Source organism: Anopheles funestus, chromosome 2RL (assembly GCF_943734845.2).
Source record: "Anopheles funestus chromosome 2RL, idAnoFuneDA-416_04, whole genome shotgun sequence".
NCBI classification, from domain to species: Eukaryota; Metazoa; Arthropoda; class Insecta; order Diptera; family Culicidae; genus Anopheles; species Anopheles funestus.
In genome coordinates this window covers 58,974,804-58,991,402 of record NC_064598.1, presented here as the reverse complement: position 1 = coordinate 58,991,402, position 16,599 = coordinate 58,974,804, and the positions used below count along the sequence as shown (strand labels likewise).

General features: G+C 43.9%; 1 protein-coding gene across 1 annotated transcript; it reads right to left on the bottom strand.

The window, feature by feature from the left end:
- Positions 1-7,257: 7,257 nt before the first annotated feature.
- LOC125766009 (zinc finger protein Noc) lies at positions 7,258-11,923 on the bottom strand. The gene is made up of 2 exons (XM_049431581.1): positions 10,845-11,923; positions 7,258-10,730 (listed from the first exon to the last, which is right to left on the bottom strand). The coding sequence occupies exons 1-2, from the start codon at positions 10,929-10,931 to the stop codon at positions 9,081-9,083; spliced, it is 1,737 nt and encodes a 578-aa protein (XP_049287538.1). The 5' UTR covers positions 10,932-11,923; the 3' UTR covers positions 7,258-9,080.
- Positions 11,924-16,599: the final 4,676 nt, after the last annotated feature.

Here is a 16,599-nt window from a genome sequence, read left to right as displayed (position 1 = left end):
AACGTCCCGCGTAATTTATGGCCATCGCTGCTCGAGTCTCGTTTTAAGCATTTAAGCCTAATTTACGCTTTTCTTAGGAATGCAAGAAATCTAATGTGATCGTACGGTGAATCCGTACAGTGAAACAAAACACCCATTTCCCTATTATTTACTTGCTCATTTGTTTGCGTTACAGTGGATTCGACCTAACCCATTCAGCGCGTAACGGCAGACAACATATCTAATTAAAATAATCACTTGCTGGTAAAACATACGTGTTATAGTAAAACAAATATGTTTAAAAATATAAATCGAGAAAAATAAAACAACAAACAATATTTTCACTCTGACGTAAATCGAGAGTACATACATGTATTAGACGATATCAGATAATATGCCTTTATATCTTAACGTTTATCTACACTTGTTACTTAAAAGTGGCTTAAAGACTTAGTTAATGTCTGGCGTTTGTTTACCTAGCAAACAAAGATATTGTACCTGCAGTTTAGTATGATATTGCATTTAGACATGCGATCCTTCATATTCTAACTGCACACAATGCACTGTTTCGTTGGCTTTGACTACTGTAGTAATCGTTATTTTCTGATGAGAATCTTATTGTTTAGTTTTCAAATTCATCCTGTTCAAAATCTATTCTATGGCAAATAGCTATCTACTTTGTGTTTAAAGCTAATATAGCTGTTATGATTACGCGGCAAACGGAACAAATTCCTAAATTTGAACGGAGGCGGGACACGTTGTTAACAAGTGCAATCATTTTTATTTTATATCCGACGCATGCGACGCGATCAGTTTCTTTTTATCCTGTCGCATAAACTCATGCTTAGCTCTTTAATTCTCACGAGCCTTTGCCACCGCCAAGGAGATGGGACCGTGTCCTCTTTAATCTAGCGGCAGTAAGGGTCATCCGCAACTCCGAGGTGAAAACTTCGAGGCTTACACTGATGCCATAGACATCATTGTTTTGCGGCTCTTCTATGTGGCAGAAGCATACCAAAGGATCGAGCGGACGGCAGAAAACTTCATTCGAGGCATGGAAACTGTCCAAAACTCACGAAATCCTCTTAGACAAGTTCAAGAAGAAGATGCTCAGAAATATGTTGGACCCCGTATGCGCAAAAGGACAATCTAGGAGCCGCTACAATGAGGAACCCTTTGAGATATACAAGGACATAGTGAGTACAGCGAATTAGACACGCTCCGCTTCGGTGGGCTGCTCATGTCATTCGAATGGCACCGAACGACCCAGGCCATAAAGTCGTACCGTAAACCGTATCTTGGGAGAACCCTACATGTTGTTTCATGAATAGACTTAAAATCTTAAGATACTTAGTTACTTAAGGTGAAACTTCCAAACCGATCGGAACAAACATTTTCAGTTAAAGGCTCGTGCATGAAATTTTGTTTTGAAATTGTTAAATCAATTTTTGCTCTGAAAACAATGCAATGCCCCGTCGTTTGGAGGGGCGCCGAAAGACGACAGAACATTTCATACGCAACGGAGCCCGAGCAGAAACAGACCCCCCCCCCCCCCCGCGCCAATCAACTACCTAATCGAACTCGAACACTAGAGGTCCTTTTAAAGCCATGAACGAACGTTTTCTCAAGAATCATATGGATAGCCGGGGCCCCAAGATTGTCACAATGTGATTTTTTTTACTATGCCATCTAGGTTCGGCGGTGGTTTGGCGCACAAAGGCGGTGACGAGGTTGTGAATTTATAGGCCCTCCCGCTTAATCGTACAGGGCAGCCAGGGGCCCCTTTAAACCGAGAACGAACGTTTTCCAAGGAATGATATGGACAGCCGAGGCCCCAGCACTATCAATGGGTTGTTCTTCCTTGAAAACCATATGCACAGTGTGTTTTGGCTAACGGTATTTCACTGAGCTAGGTAGGTAGCTAGGTAGCTGTAGGGGCCTCCAAAAATGACTCCCCCCCCCCCAGCACTCTTTTAAACAGTTAAATCCCCGGGTTTTTTTTCAAAATTCAGTTTATCGACAGTACAGTAATACTTTTTTGGGCCCCAATTACCATTCCGCCTAGGGCCTCCGACAAGCTTGATCCGCCACTGATGCAATGATTGATTAATCAATACTATCAAAAAATATTACTGTGTTAGTAGTAACATATAAACAATAAGCCAATATGATTGCAAAGAAAACAACATATTAAAAAAAGGGTAAAAATCTCTATAGAAAATTGCAACGCAGAGGATCTCTGGACTTGATTTAAAAAATGTTTTAATTGTATTCATAAATTCGTTAAACTTTTTTCTTCTGATTTTTATGACTTACTTCTACATTAATTTTTCTATCTACCTCTTAAAATATTTGCATTATCTCAAAAATCAGATGTTAGTCTAGTTCTTTTAAGCACTGTTTTGCATGTTACCAAAACAATCGTAAGTAGTTCAGATTGTTACATATGTAATAGGTAAACATTTTCACACACTATTGTGTTTATACTTAATTACAAAACAAACATTTCAATTTTAAACTTACAAAATACATTCCGTTAAATGAGTACCAATTTGTTACCAAAGAAACAAACAATTTAATAACAAATAACTATAGTGACAAAACCGCGATCAGTCTTTTCTAAAGTACTAACAAACCAAATTAAAAAAAACACACACGCACACACAGATTACAGTAAGTAACATTGATGAATAATTAGACCACATTATAATGTAGCATTAACACCTTTCTCTCTGCGTGTAACTTTTCACTCTTCTTTGATGATCATCGTGACAGAGTTCGGTGGGCGTACAAAAGTACCCTTTTGTTGCTTTCTGTGGTAAATTTCAGTAACTCGTGCGCTGATGGTTTGCAGTTGACGCATGTGTTGTTCAGCCGTCGTCACCGAACTGCTCGCCGAAATGTCGACACGATCACGTAAAAACACTGTAAAATTACTTACCTTTGCCTGCCACCACCTTTTGAGTGAAACCTTTTCGCTGCCGTTCTCTTTCAACATTTAGTCTTTGCTTAACAGCGGGATTTGTTGGTTGGCTTTTAAAAAGACAGACGCTTGACTTCTGCACTGCGCCTGCCTTCCGCGCCTACCTTACTGCCCACCCCCGTCGTCCCCCTCTGTACAGTTGACGGCAAAGTCCGATAATAATTCAAGACAGATTAATTTTTCCTACTGCCACCAGCCATTTTTTGGCTTACACAGCGCAATTCGCTGCCTGTCAAGCTTGTCTGTTTGGTTGATGTGTTTCTGCGTTTTACACCGTACGTTAACATCCTGGGCTGAAGCGAGGGGGACAGGCCCTTCTCAAAGATGGGAGGGCCCCACATGCATGTGCCCAGTGACACGCGGTGACAGCACAACGACAAACCCCAGTCGCCCCGTACACACACACACGCGCGCGCTCACACAAACTTCCAACCCCAAACCCACTCCCAACCCTGTGCTTTGTGTACCCAAGAGACAGCTTTTACGCCCGTTTCGTTCGTTCGTAGTGTTCGTAGTATGAACATTAGTCAGACCGAAATGTCAAACCAACGACTAAGAGGCCCGGGGAAGAACGTAAGACGCAGAGAACCGAACCGTTGCGGAAAGTTGGCGCAAAGAAAGATTTATGTTTCCTTCAATTGGATTTTTCGCTCGATGCTGAGAAAATATGATACCACCATTACACTCTAGCCCGGCAGTGACACCCGTAACGGCGGCAGTTCCGAACGTAACGAAAACAGAACGAGTAAAGGGGCTTGCCGATTTTTTTTTTCTTTATTTAGTTTTTTTTTTGTAAAGAAGCAGTATTTGACCGCTTGCCTACAACCAGGCAAAAAGCCACTGGTAAAAAAAAAGATGAAACCCGAATCAACCCGTCACCGGTGTGTCGGTGGTCGATATGTCTTTTCTGACGGTGGGTAAATTGGTCAGCCCAAGCTGAAATGGGGTATAATTTTATAAGTACTATTTATGACTCGAAAATGGGCACCATTAAAAATGACGGTCATTATTTTTGCTGCTGCTCCGACAGACGGACGGTGTTGAAAATAGGACCGACAGCGGCACAGTGAAATTTTTTGTTTTGTTAAAATGTTAACTGATCCGTCCGTTTATTGTTTGACATTGTTTGCAAATGGAAACATTTTGCGAAGCGAAAACAACTTTACAGCTTTATGAAATGGTTTATCATGTTTCAATTTAACTGAACCTGCACAAAGAATGTGCTGTCCTAAGGCATAAATTGTGATTGCTTCTAGGAAGGTAATACGAAACAACCGCAGGTGTTTTTAGCTTTCTCTTCAATGGTTTAAATCATAAAAACTATATGTTTTTCAACCTGAAGACCTTTTCTATACGATCTTTTGAAGGAGATCTTTTCATTCATGTAAAAAACAAGTAACTTAAAAATAAATGTTTTCAAATCTTTAAAATTTGTCAATGAAAATGGTTTCTTCTCCTTGGCGTGAATTGTACTTCAACACGTTATCATCTACAACACATTGTAGTACAAAAGAAACAAAGCAAATCCCGCTTACGATTTTGTTCTTATCAACTTTACGGTTCACATAAATCTATTAATAGGTGTATGAGCCACGATCAGTTGCATTATTGCTTTGCTTCACATTTGAACCTACGAAAGGGGATGCAATAATGTTTAACAAATAAATCCAACAACACGTGGTTAGTTGAACGGATTTAATGGGGGTCATTTTCTTTCCGCCCTAAATTTGCATACAATTAAGATCGATAGAAACATCAGCGATACCGCTAATTTTAGGACGCTCGTGAAATGGACCCGATATTCAAACATCAACTGTTATTATGGTGCAACGATGCTGCTATGGATGGAAGTAAATCATATCACAGTTCCTAACGACTTGCAGAAAACATGACTTAAATCAGGAGCCTTACATTATTCAATCATGTGCTCGCGTTCACTGCGTCGTTCAATCTTAACACCCCAGTGCTGCCGCCGACACAAACGGTAAACACAAGCCGCAGTAGAAACACGCTCGAACACCCTGTTTATCAGATCAAAGCAGGCATTGCGGCATGAAGAGATGGAAAAAAAGGAAAACCAACGAAGAGAAAGAACACAACACAGGAGAGACAGTGGTGAATGGTGAGTGAGCAAGAGCGAACGATGCAATGGCAAACCGTGAAAGCAAAGTATAAAAATCGTGAAGCCCTCCGTATCAAGAAGAGCTGAAGAGCAGAAATTGAACGCAAAACACTCTAAAGCAACACCAACAACAACAAAAAAATGTATCTTTCTACGTGTTGTGAGTTTCCTTTGGAGTTCCAGCTTTGGATATCGCTTATGTTTCCGGTAAGAAGAGCACTCGTCTCCTTATCACCTCCATTCGACGCACCTTTTAGTAGCGATGGAGCGCAGCGAGAAAAATAACGACTGTATAATCGAAGATAATTACAGATAAATTTCAGTTTTCGCCTGCCACAGGACAACAGACGAGAATGCCCAACGCCGAGAAGGAGTGTTGTATTGTCGGCTTCGACCGTACGATCGCGCCATCATTCTGCTGCACGCCATTCTCTTTTGCTCCGCCATTTACCCGCCCGTTTTCCGTGCGCTTTGCCGGCCGGCCGCTATATAACTTCATCTCGGGATTGGGATCTTGCGCGGCCGCCGCTGCTTGTCGTGAGTGATTAATGGTTTTGAGAAGTATCTTTTTCCGTGGGCCCTTTTATACTGTGTTTTTGCCTGCATTTTGTTTTTTTTTGTTTTGGATCTTTTTTCTTCATCATTCTGCCAGTTTTGTTCGCTTGGAGCAATAAAACAGCACCACCAAACACTGGCCAACAGTAAAAAAAAGAAACACTGTTAAAATTGCAAAGCACGCCGCACGAATAGACACACCACCGATGTGTCTGCGTGCGTATACACGATTCGGCGCAACGGCTTTGATACTTGTAATCGCCTGGACAGCACCAGACGGACGAAAGATTCGCAACTCGCAACCCGAACCATCGCACAGTCACAGTCGCAGATCTTCTATGTGCGCGCTCCCATCCCCATGCCCCAATCTCGTCTGTCTGCCGCTGCGCAAGGGAAAAGCCTCCGTTCGATGTGCACAAAACCAGACCCAAGCCAAATGTGGGCAGAAAATCCGTGGTTGTGGTGGCAGCGATGGTGTGTCTGAAAAGCTGAAAATTTATTAGTTCAACCTCGTTGCTTCGGTTTAGTAGAGCTTAGCCTTTTATTTCCCTCGTCATTTGCTGTACAGTGCTGTGCAAAACGTTTGCCCTAGCAAATGTTTTGATTGTTGGACTAATTCCATGTCAGTATGTTAGCTGTAAATTCCCATCTCCCATGCGAAATCGTTGTCAGAAAAATGGTCAATTAGGCGCAATGACAGCGATTACTATCACATAACAAAGCACGTGCGATCGTTTTGTCAAGCACTGTACTTCATTGCCTACTTTTTCTCATTTACCAGAGAAAAGTGATGAGTGAAACTGTCTCCCAGTAGGTACAACAAAAAAATGTTGGAAAACAAATGTGCAAAACAACGGAGATGGAGACGAACCACACACACACACACACACACACACACACACGCGCATCCAACAAGCCCCCCTCGGTGATGACGAGATCTGCTCTCCCGTGCGGAAATACACCCCAAAATACAAAACACAATGAGCACTGTACAAATGTTTCGCTCAAACGAGAGTGGAATTTATTCCGACAAACATGACAAACAACGCGGCGTCATCGTCGTCGTAAGCCGCCACACACAGCACAAAGCAAACGGAATCCCCCACCGGTCGGTGCGCGTGAATATGTGTGTGTGTATGTGAGAAAGAGAGCCTGCTCCCCTATTTGACCTCTTCCTGCTTCTTCTTTTTCGGACGAAGGATGCTACACAACTGCCAAACGACCCAGCACACCGACAGCCATTCATTTCTGGGGTGCTTCTGGGGTGCTAATTGAAAGGCTTGGTAATTAACTAATAAATAACGAAACATGATATCATTTTAAAATCATTCGTCCGTGCCATTTTCTCGTTTCCATTTCTACTTCTTCTTGTTTGTTTTTTTGGAATCATTTCGTAGTGTGTGTGTTTTTTTTTCTTATTAAAGCCCGACACATTCGTAGCATTTTTATTAGCCTTCCGTCTCTCTCTTCATGCTTTCGTCTTTCGCTTCTTCTTCTTCACAACATTCCGGTTTGTGTACGTGAATTCGTTTCCATTAGCAACCTCATCCGGTTAACTGGGTTCGATGGGCTTTCGGATTGGGCATTGGGGGGAATAAAGTGTCAAGAAGATCGGTGGTTTGTAATTAATAGAGGATGTGGCGTTTCCTTTTATTTTCATATTTTTTTGTTCCTTTTTTTGCCTTTTAGATTTATTACAGGTTCATAAATTCCATATTTTTCTCTTACAAACGAGCTTGTTTCCTTCGGTCGCTTTTTTATCCACTTTATCGTATCGCTCTTTTGCTCGTGTTGCACCGTGTCTGAATATTTACAATTTCAACGCACAACTCGTCGTACCTGCCGCTGTTTTGTTTTTTTCTTTCTCGCTTTTTTCACTGCTAATCTCTGTATCTTTTGCTCTCCTTTTCTCTTCCTTTTTGCTTGTGTGCTTCTTCGTGTTTCTTCTTTATTTATTCTTCACCTCATTTCAGCAGTTGATTCGTTTTGCTTTATTATCTCAAGAATGCAACTTTTATTGTGCTGCCCTGCTTTTGCAACCATCTCCGATGGGATGGTTTATGTGTTTTGTTTTACTTTACACTTCCAATTTTCGACCCGATCCTACGGCAAACTAAAGCGGCCAAAGTGCGAAACATAACACGGCAATAATAAATAGCAACTGTCGATACAGGGTAATGCATTCTGGATTCCTTCCTTACTCATGATGTTGCGCATTTGTTAAGGATGATGATATATGAACAATTTAGCAACAGCAACACAAATGCAAAAAAAAATGCGGTTCTGTGAACAGCAACCGAAACAATGTATTTAGTGTGCAAGATTCGTTACGTGGATAAGCTAATATGCCACACACGTATAAAAGAGAGAGAGATTGTGGGGTTCTTTTTTGTACGGAAGAATGACACAATAACACAAAAAAAAACGATTGTAAGAGATTTTGTTTTATATATTTAGATCAAGTTCCGATTCAAAGAAAGTGTGATCAAAATGCGCACAAAGTTTCTCTCGACTAACGCATGCCTTTTCAGCTTGGATTGAACTGAAATGATCTCCTACTGGATCATCAAGGCGTTCCGTCAACAACAACTGCGTTAAGACAGAATAAAGTTCTTCTTCATATCTTATCGTTGCTATACTGATAAAATCTTCACTAGGATCTCCTCTTCATTAACACTGCATCGAAAAGGATTTTCGGAAAGATGAAAAAAACGATCTTTCGATTTACATGCGTTACAGGCGTTACACTACGTTACGTGTGCTGATGATCATTTATCTACTACAGAAACGCGCACGTACACACACATACATTTCGTTTTGGATGGCCTTTCTTGAGCCTCTCTTTTACCGCGAATAGTTATGAATTGTTTTGAACAAACTAACAGCATTTGATCGATTTTTGTAGGCAAATGGCGCAATCTCCAATCGTTGTGTGGATGCGTTTTCTTTTCCCTCCCGAATGTCCATGACACAATCTACAAGTTAATAGTAGCTGTGTGTTGTGTGCAAACTGTGATCTAAGTATGAATGATTTGTAATCCAGCTCTATCCTCACTATTCGGATGAAACGCACTGTAGCTTTCGAACGTTTTGTAGCGTTCTTCCAGTTGAAATGTTCCTCGATGTTTTACGCTTGTATTAACAGCACTTCGGCTTCATTTAATGTGTTACTATTTCCTTCCCACTTTATCCATCCGCTCAGTTGAAGAATAATCTTAATATCACAGTTGATAGAACAAACACGATTGGACACTTTCGGTTTTACGTTGTTGTTGTTGCCGTTTCTTAGTGCTTTGCTCGTGCCCTCGCTGTACGCATCGGACAGCCTTTCTTGGTAGTCCTTTTTGTGGACCAAAAGGGACGTTTCTGTACCTTTAGAATTGCGCCACAAACAAAACCTCACAACACGAGACACAGTCACAATTCTTGCCAACTCTGGCTCTACTGGTGTACTGCCGCACCCATGCGCTGTCCATAGAGAGCGGCCGCGTACGGTGAGTAGTACTGGCCGAAGGCAGCCGCCGGGTTGAAAGCGGCCGCAGCCGCTGCTGCCGCCGCACTGTACGGTGAACCGGGCAGGGCCGTCGGGATGGCACCGGGCTTCACGTACGGATGGTACCGGGCGGCTGACAGCGGACTAAGCGGTGGATTCGGGTAGCCTCGGTGATGGTGATGCAGCGATGTAGGCGGGAAAATGCCACTCAGCGGCATCAGCTGTTGCTGCAGTGCCAACGCTGCCGGGTCGGACAGGTTGGCGGTGTGTGTACGCAGATGGGACAACAGTTCATCGGTAGTATTGAACCGTTTGCCGCAGTACGAGTCACCAACGACCCAGTTGCACATGTACGGCCGGCTTGCGGCACCGGCACTTCCCGGTGGTTGCGATCCGCCGGAATTTACTGCTGCGGCTGCGGCCGCAGCTGCTGCTGCTGCTGCAGCGGCTGACGAGGGCGGAGGATAGCCCGGATAGCCGGCCGGTGGCATGGAGCTCAGAGCCATGGCCATGTACTTCTGGTGGTCACACTGGGTACAGCCGGCCGGACACTGGCTGCCCATCATCATCTGGTGATTGTGGGCCGAAAACTGACATCCGGTGCAGTACGGATCCTTGCAGATCGGCACTAACGTTTCACCTCCGGAAGGCGTTTTGACGCGCGTGTAGCTGAGGTACGGATTGGCACCGGCGGCACTAGCTGCCGCAGCCGCTGCTGCTGCACCGGAGTAACCGGCGGCTGCCAGCATGGCCGCATGATGATGACTAAATGCACCGGCAAAAGGTGGCCGGAAGGCAGGGTTCGTGTGGTCGATCCCCGACGGGCTCGGCAAACCGGCCGCACTCATGCCGTACGGGTTCGCTTTGTATGCGGCCGACGGTGGCAACGCACCCGGATGCATCATGCCAGCCGACGGACTGCTGGAAGGGCCGGAACCACCTCCTACACTGCTGCTACCACTCACTTTCTCACGATCACTGGGCGTACCGGCGGATGAAGCCCTACGGTTGGCTTCCGGTGTGCTGCACTTATTGCCACCACCATGCTCACCACCACTACTCTCGTTACTCTTCACACTAGCACTACCACCGCCCCGGCCAGACATTGGCGAATCGGCGCTACCACGCGGTGACAGGGCCCGGCCGTCCTTGCGGCCGCCGTGATCACCATGATTATTATTATTGATTTGGCTCACACTGTTGTTGTTCAACACGTCACTTCCACTGCTCATCTTTGACGACGGACGATCGTCAACCGATGGCGCTTTGCTAAGGTTCACTTTCGTCGTTAGCACATTCATCTCGTACGGTTTGAAGGCGAGCTTTATCTCCGGCGATGCGTCCGATTTGTCCGTCTTTACCGACGGCGATCGAGACGCGGACGAGTGGGACGTCGGATCGACCTGGGACGATGCCGACGAATTGCTGCCGGATGATGATGTGCTGCTGGTGCTGCTGCTCGAGCTATTGGAGGACGATGATTTTTTGTTCTTTTCCGACGGTGAAACCAACGATTTGACCGTAATGTTGCCCGGATCCGCACCGATCTGGCTGCACGTTTGCGCCAACAATGCCAGGGGACTTTTCTTCGCGTCCAACTGTTTGCCGATTGGAAAGAAGAGCGAAAATAGGGTAAAATTAGCATTAGCGTTACTCAACACAAATAACACAAATAACTCAACACGCGTTTTGATGCATGGGACATTACTTACCGTTGTCGGAAGCGGAGAAAGGTAGTCCGGCTGTAGATATTGATTATTTCCAACTTGTAACATTGCGGTGCCTTCTAGTATTACCATTTGGGCGGTCTTTGGCAGGGGGGAAGAACAACTTAATGCACTTTCAACACGATGACGATCGCACACCAACCACTTCAGTTACTCGCTCGTGTAGTTTATCTGTCGATTTGTATGTTTCACACCTGTCAAGGTTCTTTCAACGTTCCGTTTCGTCTCGGTTATATTACTTCACTCTCTTTCTCTCTATTCACTCTGTTTTATGCTACGCATGAACGCGGTCACAATTAACGGCGATGCAGTATTTGCACTGCAAATGGTTGATTTATTTGCATGCTGAAACCTTCACATGTTAGATCGTTTTGTGTGATCATATTTTTTTTTTCAACAAGAAAACACACGCACCCACTTTCCCACGACTCGATCGATTTGTCGTGTTACGAACACGGTGATTGATACGTTCAAAAAAACACACACAATTAATTTGTTTAGTAGTCACACTAAAACAAATCTCAACCTGGAAACGATTCTCATGAGTTGCGGCTGATCTCGTTCGCCTTCACTCGTACACTTTTCAACGGCTTCTTTCAGCTTCAAATCCACTGCACGCAACTGCGTTGCTACAGCGACGATGATAGACGTTTACAATAACAGACAGATCTTTCCTTTTTTCGCTAGGTGCTTGTTGTTTACCCAATCAATCACCATTCAACCACAACCATTTGAAAACACTTTCCTTTTGACTTCTGTGGCCTTCGCTGACATCCATCCACACAGCACACCCCACACAACACCTTCTTACACACGTGTCACACGGTACAATGGTTGCGTATTAACACATTTGCTGTTTGATCATATTCCTTCAATGCGTAATCGTTTGCGTATATGCACACATACACACAGACACAAGGTAGTAATCCACGGCGGCTGCACACACAGTGTATCGTAGCGGAATTTTGACGCGAGGACGACGACGAGCACGTTCACTGTCGAACCGTTTAGCTTCGCAGACAAAGTTGGACTCCTGCTCAGCGACTGTCGCAAGCTGCCATGAACTGCGGCTGAGAGCGAGGCGAAATTTTCATGATGGATTCCGTGTGATGAATGACCCGTTTCGACCAATCGCAGCGCCCTATTGCTGCATCACGCACACTACTACGCTCGTTCGCTCACGTTAAACTCTCCCATACTCTCGCGCGCTCTCTCATTTCTCGCAGTGTGCGGTGCGATGGCGACACAAACCGTACAAACGCACACACATAGACCAGCTCGGTCTACTGCGATTCAGCTCTCCCATCCATCGCATGGCGCTGCTGCCGTCGGAGCAATAAAGAGATTCTTTTGATGCGCGTTCAAATAGCACCACAGGAGGGTATGAGGGACAGGACGAACGATGCGCGGAGAGCAAAAGGAAGATGTACAACCCATGAAAAGTAAACAAAAGTGAGCAATATTCCGAGAAAACCACTTAACACGTCAAGCATAAATTTGAACAAAGCCCAAACGAAGCCGCACACACCAAACAGTCCCGACAGCGCGCACAAACACAATTGCATACAACCCCAGTCGGAAACGAACGACGCAGGTGGTGGTGGTGGTGGTGGCAGTGGTGATGATGATGCTCGCTGGCTCGTTATGTGCGTACTTTGTTCACACCCTTGGGTTGCTCGAGACGGAGCGGATTCGAAAAAAAAACAAAACAGAAAAAAGCCTCTATATGTAACACATAGGCCACCACGGGGAACGGACCCCTGACTTGATATGTCGTTTTGTGGCTCGTTTATTGTTATTATTATTTTTGCCTTCTCGTCTCGACCCCCGCGAGCAGCAGCAGCGGCATTACCACCCAGAAGCACCACCGATGAGCGGCGGATGCTGTTTAACCTCGAATGAGAAATTCACTGTTGACTTTGATTACGATCCGCAATACGAAACCCCCCTCCTGTTCAGCTATGGACATCAAATTGACAGATTTCGCGGCAATGTTGCACGTTGCCCGTTCAGCTATCATCCGCACTGTGTGTCGGTGTCGGCCTCAAAAAGACAGCGAACGGACAAGAGTTAGATGCATTTGCCCGATCTTTTCCGTCATGTTGCGTTACCCACTTACGGTTGGCACGCAGCAATGCGCGCACACATTTGAGATTGATGTGTGGCGTGTGGAAGGCATGTGTTTTTGCTTGCTTTTGCTTCATGCGTGTCTCATTTATTGCACCGACACCGTAGCATTACTGATCGGGTAATGGTTGCATTTGCTTTTGATGTGTGGCAAACCGTTCCCTGTCCAAGCAATACACGCACATGATAAAGCTAGAGTTGGTTCTTTTCGCATACCATTACTCTATTAAGATCATTGTTCTAGACAAAACCTCCGTCTTCAAAGTACGCTGTAAAGGGTGATAAAGCGCACAGTGCCAATCATCGGCAATAGGCACGGCATGTGTGTGTGTGTGTGAGCGCATTGCTGTCTACATATTTGGAGATTGGAGATGACAGTGATGGGCTTGATGATGCGAGGATGCACTTTTGAACTGCAGATCAGTGTGATAATGGTAAATATTAGATGCGATTATTTAACTGCACAGCTGAGATCGTACGATAATGGCAATTGATCAATAAACTGTACATAGAGCTTTTTTATTAAGTTCATTAATATCGTTTACAGGAGAAAAACTCGATTCGTTTGTATTGTGTGAATATGTATTTGATCGAAAAAAAAATTTTTTCAAACTATGAACCTAATTTGTATTATGAATTTAATACAATGTAAATTAGTGTTTACATTTAGAACATATTTCTTTTATGTGAAAAACAGTGTAATACTAGCTTCTTAATTAAGTTGAAGAAATTTAAAAATAAATTTCACGGAATAGGTTACAATTAACATTTAAGGACTTCTACAACTATGCGAATATGTTTGTTAACTACAGGAAAAAATTGTTCGATTGTTATTCGCAGATTTTTACTAATAATTGCTATTACACGAACCCACAAGATCCCAACGAAACGATCATTTGTTATATTGATTATAACGGTCTGTTCGTTTTATGTTTATTAATAGTTGTTGCTGAACAGCTGTAGAAAACAAACTACAAAATAATATTAATTCTATTTATTTTGCATGCATACTTGTGAATATGAACAAGAAAAATTTATAACGAACCGAAATTGTAAAATAATGATTTTAATTACTTAATTTCAAGCATTCCAACCGCTCCGTGAAAAATGTTTGTTCGCTGTACCTCACACTATTTCATTGATGAAAAATGTATTCAAAGCGCTAAGTACCACTAGAAATATTACTCACAAAACCATCCTCAAATGGTACAGATGGTATGGATGCCACCTTTTTCAACACACAGTTGTCTCAATTTGCATCAGCACAGCAATCGCGCGCTGTCTACAACAGTGACTGTTCCTTCGGCTTCAATTAATTGTGCCGCTCCTTCAAGCATCGTTCGGCGTCATTTGCTCGCTGTCAATTATTTGCTAAATTTCATCTCCTCTCACCACGCCGTTAGATACACAGGCGTAGAGTGTCCGCATCGGCACGGAAAGGATCATGGGACTGATGATCGCACCTCTTCACAACGTAACGCCCACCCGCTCATAAGATCGGCTACGTGTCCATCCGTCGGCGACCACCGCAACGATGCTTCCCGGCATGGCCGCGCGATCTTGAGCGACTCTACACCCCAGTTTCCTTTAAATGCTGCTTGTGCTTGTCCATTGCCGCTTCGACCAGACCACTTACAGAAGAAGGAAGGAGGAAATCGCCCAGTTCTGCCTCCCCATTCTTTGCCGCTAAAGACCTCGCTGATACCTTAACCAAACTCGACGTAGACGCATGGATGAAAGATTACATGGCCAGAGAGAATGAAATGCCGCAGCAGATTGGAGTGGAAAATAACACGATTCTGACAGCAAAATTACACTCGATTCCGACAGTCGGACATGCAGCTCAGATTGCGATAGATTGGGTTGTGCGGGTCTTTATGCCGGTTAGTTGATTTTCTTTTCTTTTTCTTTCTCTCTCTCTCTCTGTCCTGCCACAACTATTTCTTTTTCTTACTATTTCGTATCGCTTCTTTTCTTGTACCGTCGATGTTGAAGCACAAGGGTTCCTTGTTCTTGGCCGCCAGTCGTTTACACGCAGCGAAGGAACAGCACAACGTGAGGCAACCTTTTTCTTGCTCCGTGGGTAAGGGTAATGGAAAAATGATGAGAGCACTTGAGATATAATAAAAAAGAGCCGTCTCCATCCACTAACTACTGACAATGTGATTCGAACAGTGCCCGGTGGCGCGACGTGGCGGAAGCGTACTGTTTTACTCAAATTAACACCACCAGCTTAAGAATGATTCCATTAATCTTTCGTTGCGATTCGATACCGGTGCGTTACGTTTTAATCAATCATTCGGTTTATAATTCAGCGCCAAGTCATACACATTATTTCCTTATGCTTTTCCTGTCCTGAAATTTTGACATTAAAAGCATTAAATAGTAATGAAACTTAATGATAAAATAATAATTCTGATAACGCGTCTCGAACGTGTTCTTTGACATGAAACTTTTGCTTTCCTGGTCGTGTTTATGTTTGAAAAAAAAATCACGATGAATGTTGAACCGGCTTTCCAGCAGCGGTCCGCTTCATCTTTCGCAATCCAGCACGCGATTCAACACGATGCCCGCCCCGTACAATTATGTCCATTTTGTGTGCATCAGCCACTCGGGATGGTATCATTTTGAAACAGAACACAACGATATAATTAAATCTGCGCGCTCGAGTGAGGGTGGCAAATGGGCCATAATTATTTTCCGTCCAGCACACTCAGACGGCACTTCCTTTCCACACCCAATTTATGAAACGGACCGCCAAAGCCATCATCACCATCATCAATGCCACAAACCGTGCCGTCTCCCATGTTGGCTAAAGGTGGCTAAAGCATCCACTACCGAAGGCGGTCCTGTGAAGTGTCCTCGACGAAGCACCACCGGTTGTGTTTTGTTTTCTTCTCTTTTTTTATGGCTACAACCATATTGCTGTTACTATACTTCCCTTTACAACTGACAACGGATTGAACGCGGTTCGTTTGGCCTTTTCTTTCACGCCACAGTGTGCTGAACGAGATGTTGATGATGATGATGGCGAGACCGCCCGTGGTGTAATTATATTTTCTTTTCCAATCGAAAGGTGCTTCGAGAGGTGCTCAAACGATATACCAAATCTTAGAAACAATATTTATTCTACACTTCTTCTGATGCTGATTGCTACTGTCGTGTTACGGGGTGGTTGCGAACGTATGCATTGCAAACACTGCAACATGATGATCAGCAGGGTGTATTTGCTCAGTGCAAATCTATTCGTTTTGCGCCATCCTAACATGGTGGATGCATGGAGTTTATTACTATTTGTGAAATTTATTCACAGCACATTTCTAACCTTATTCTAGACAAAGAATAAATAGGAATCAGAAATCCCATCACTGTTACAAAATTACCACATCAATTATACTTTATTCATATGAAGTGCCTAAAACATTAACTGCAACACGTCGACAAGAGCATAGCTGTCCAATTAATCCATTGAAGGTTACAATTATAAGCACGATATTGGCTAAACTGTCACTGCTCGACCAACATGTAACGATCAAGAGTAAACATGTCAACAGTCGCCGCCGACAGCTTGAAGACAGCAAATGAAATGTTCAAACAAAATCATCGCTACAGT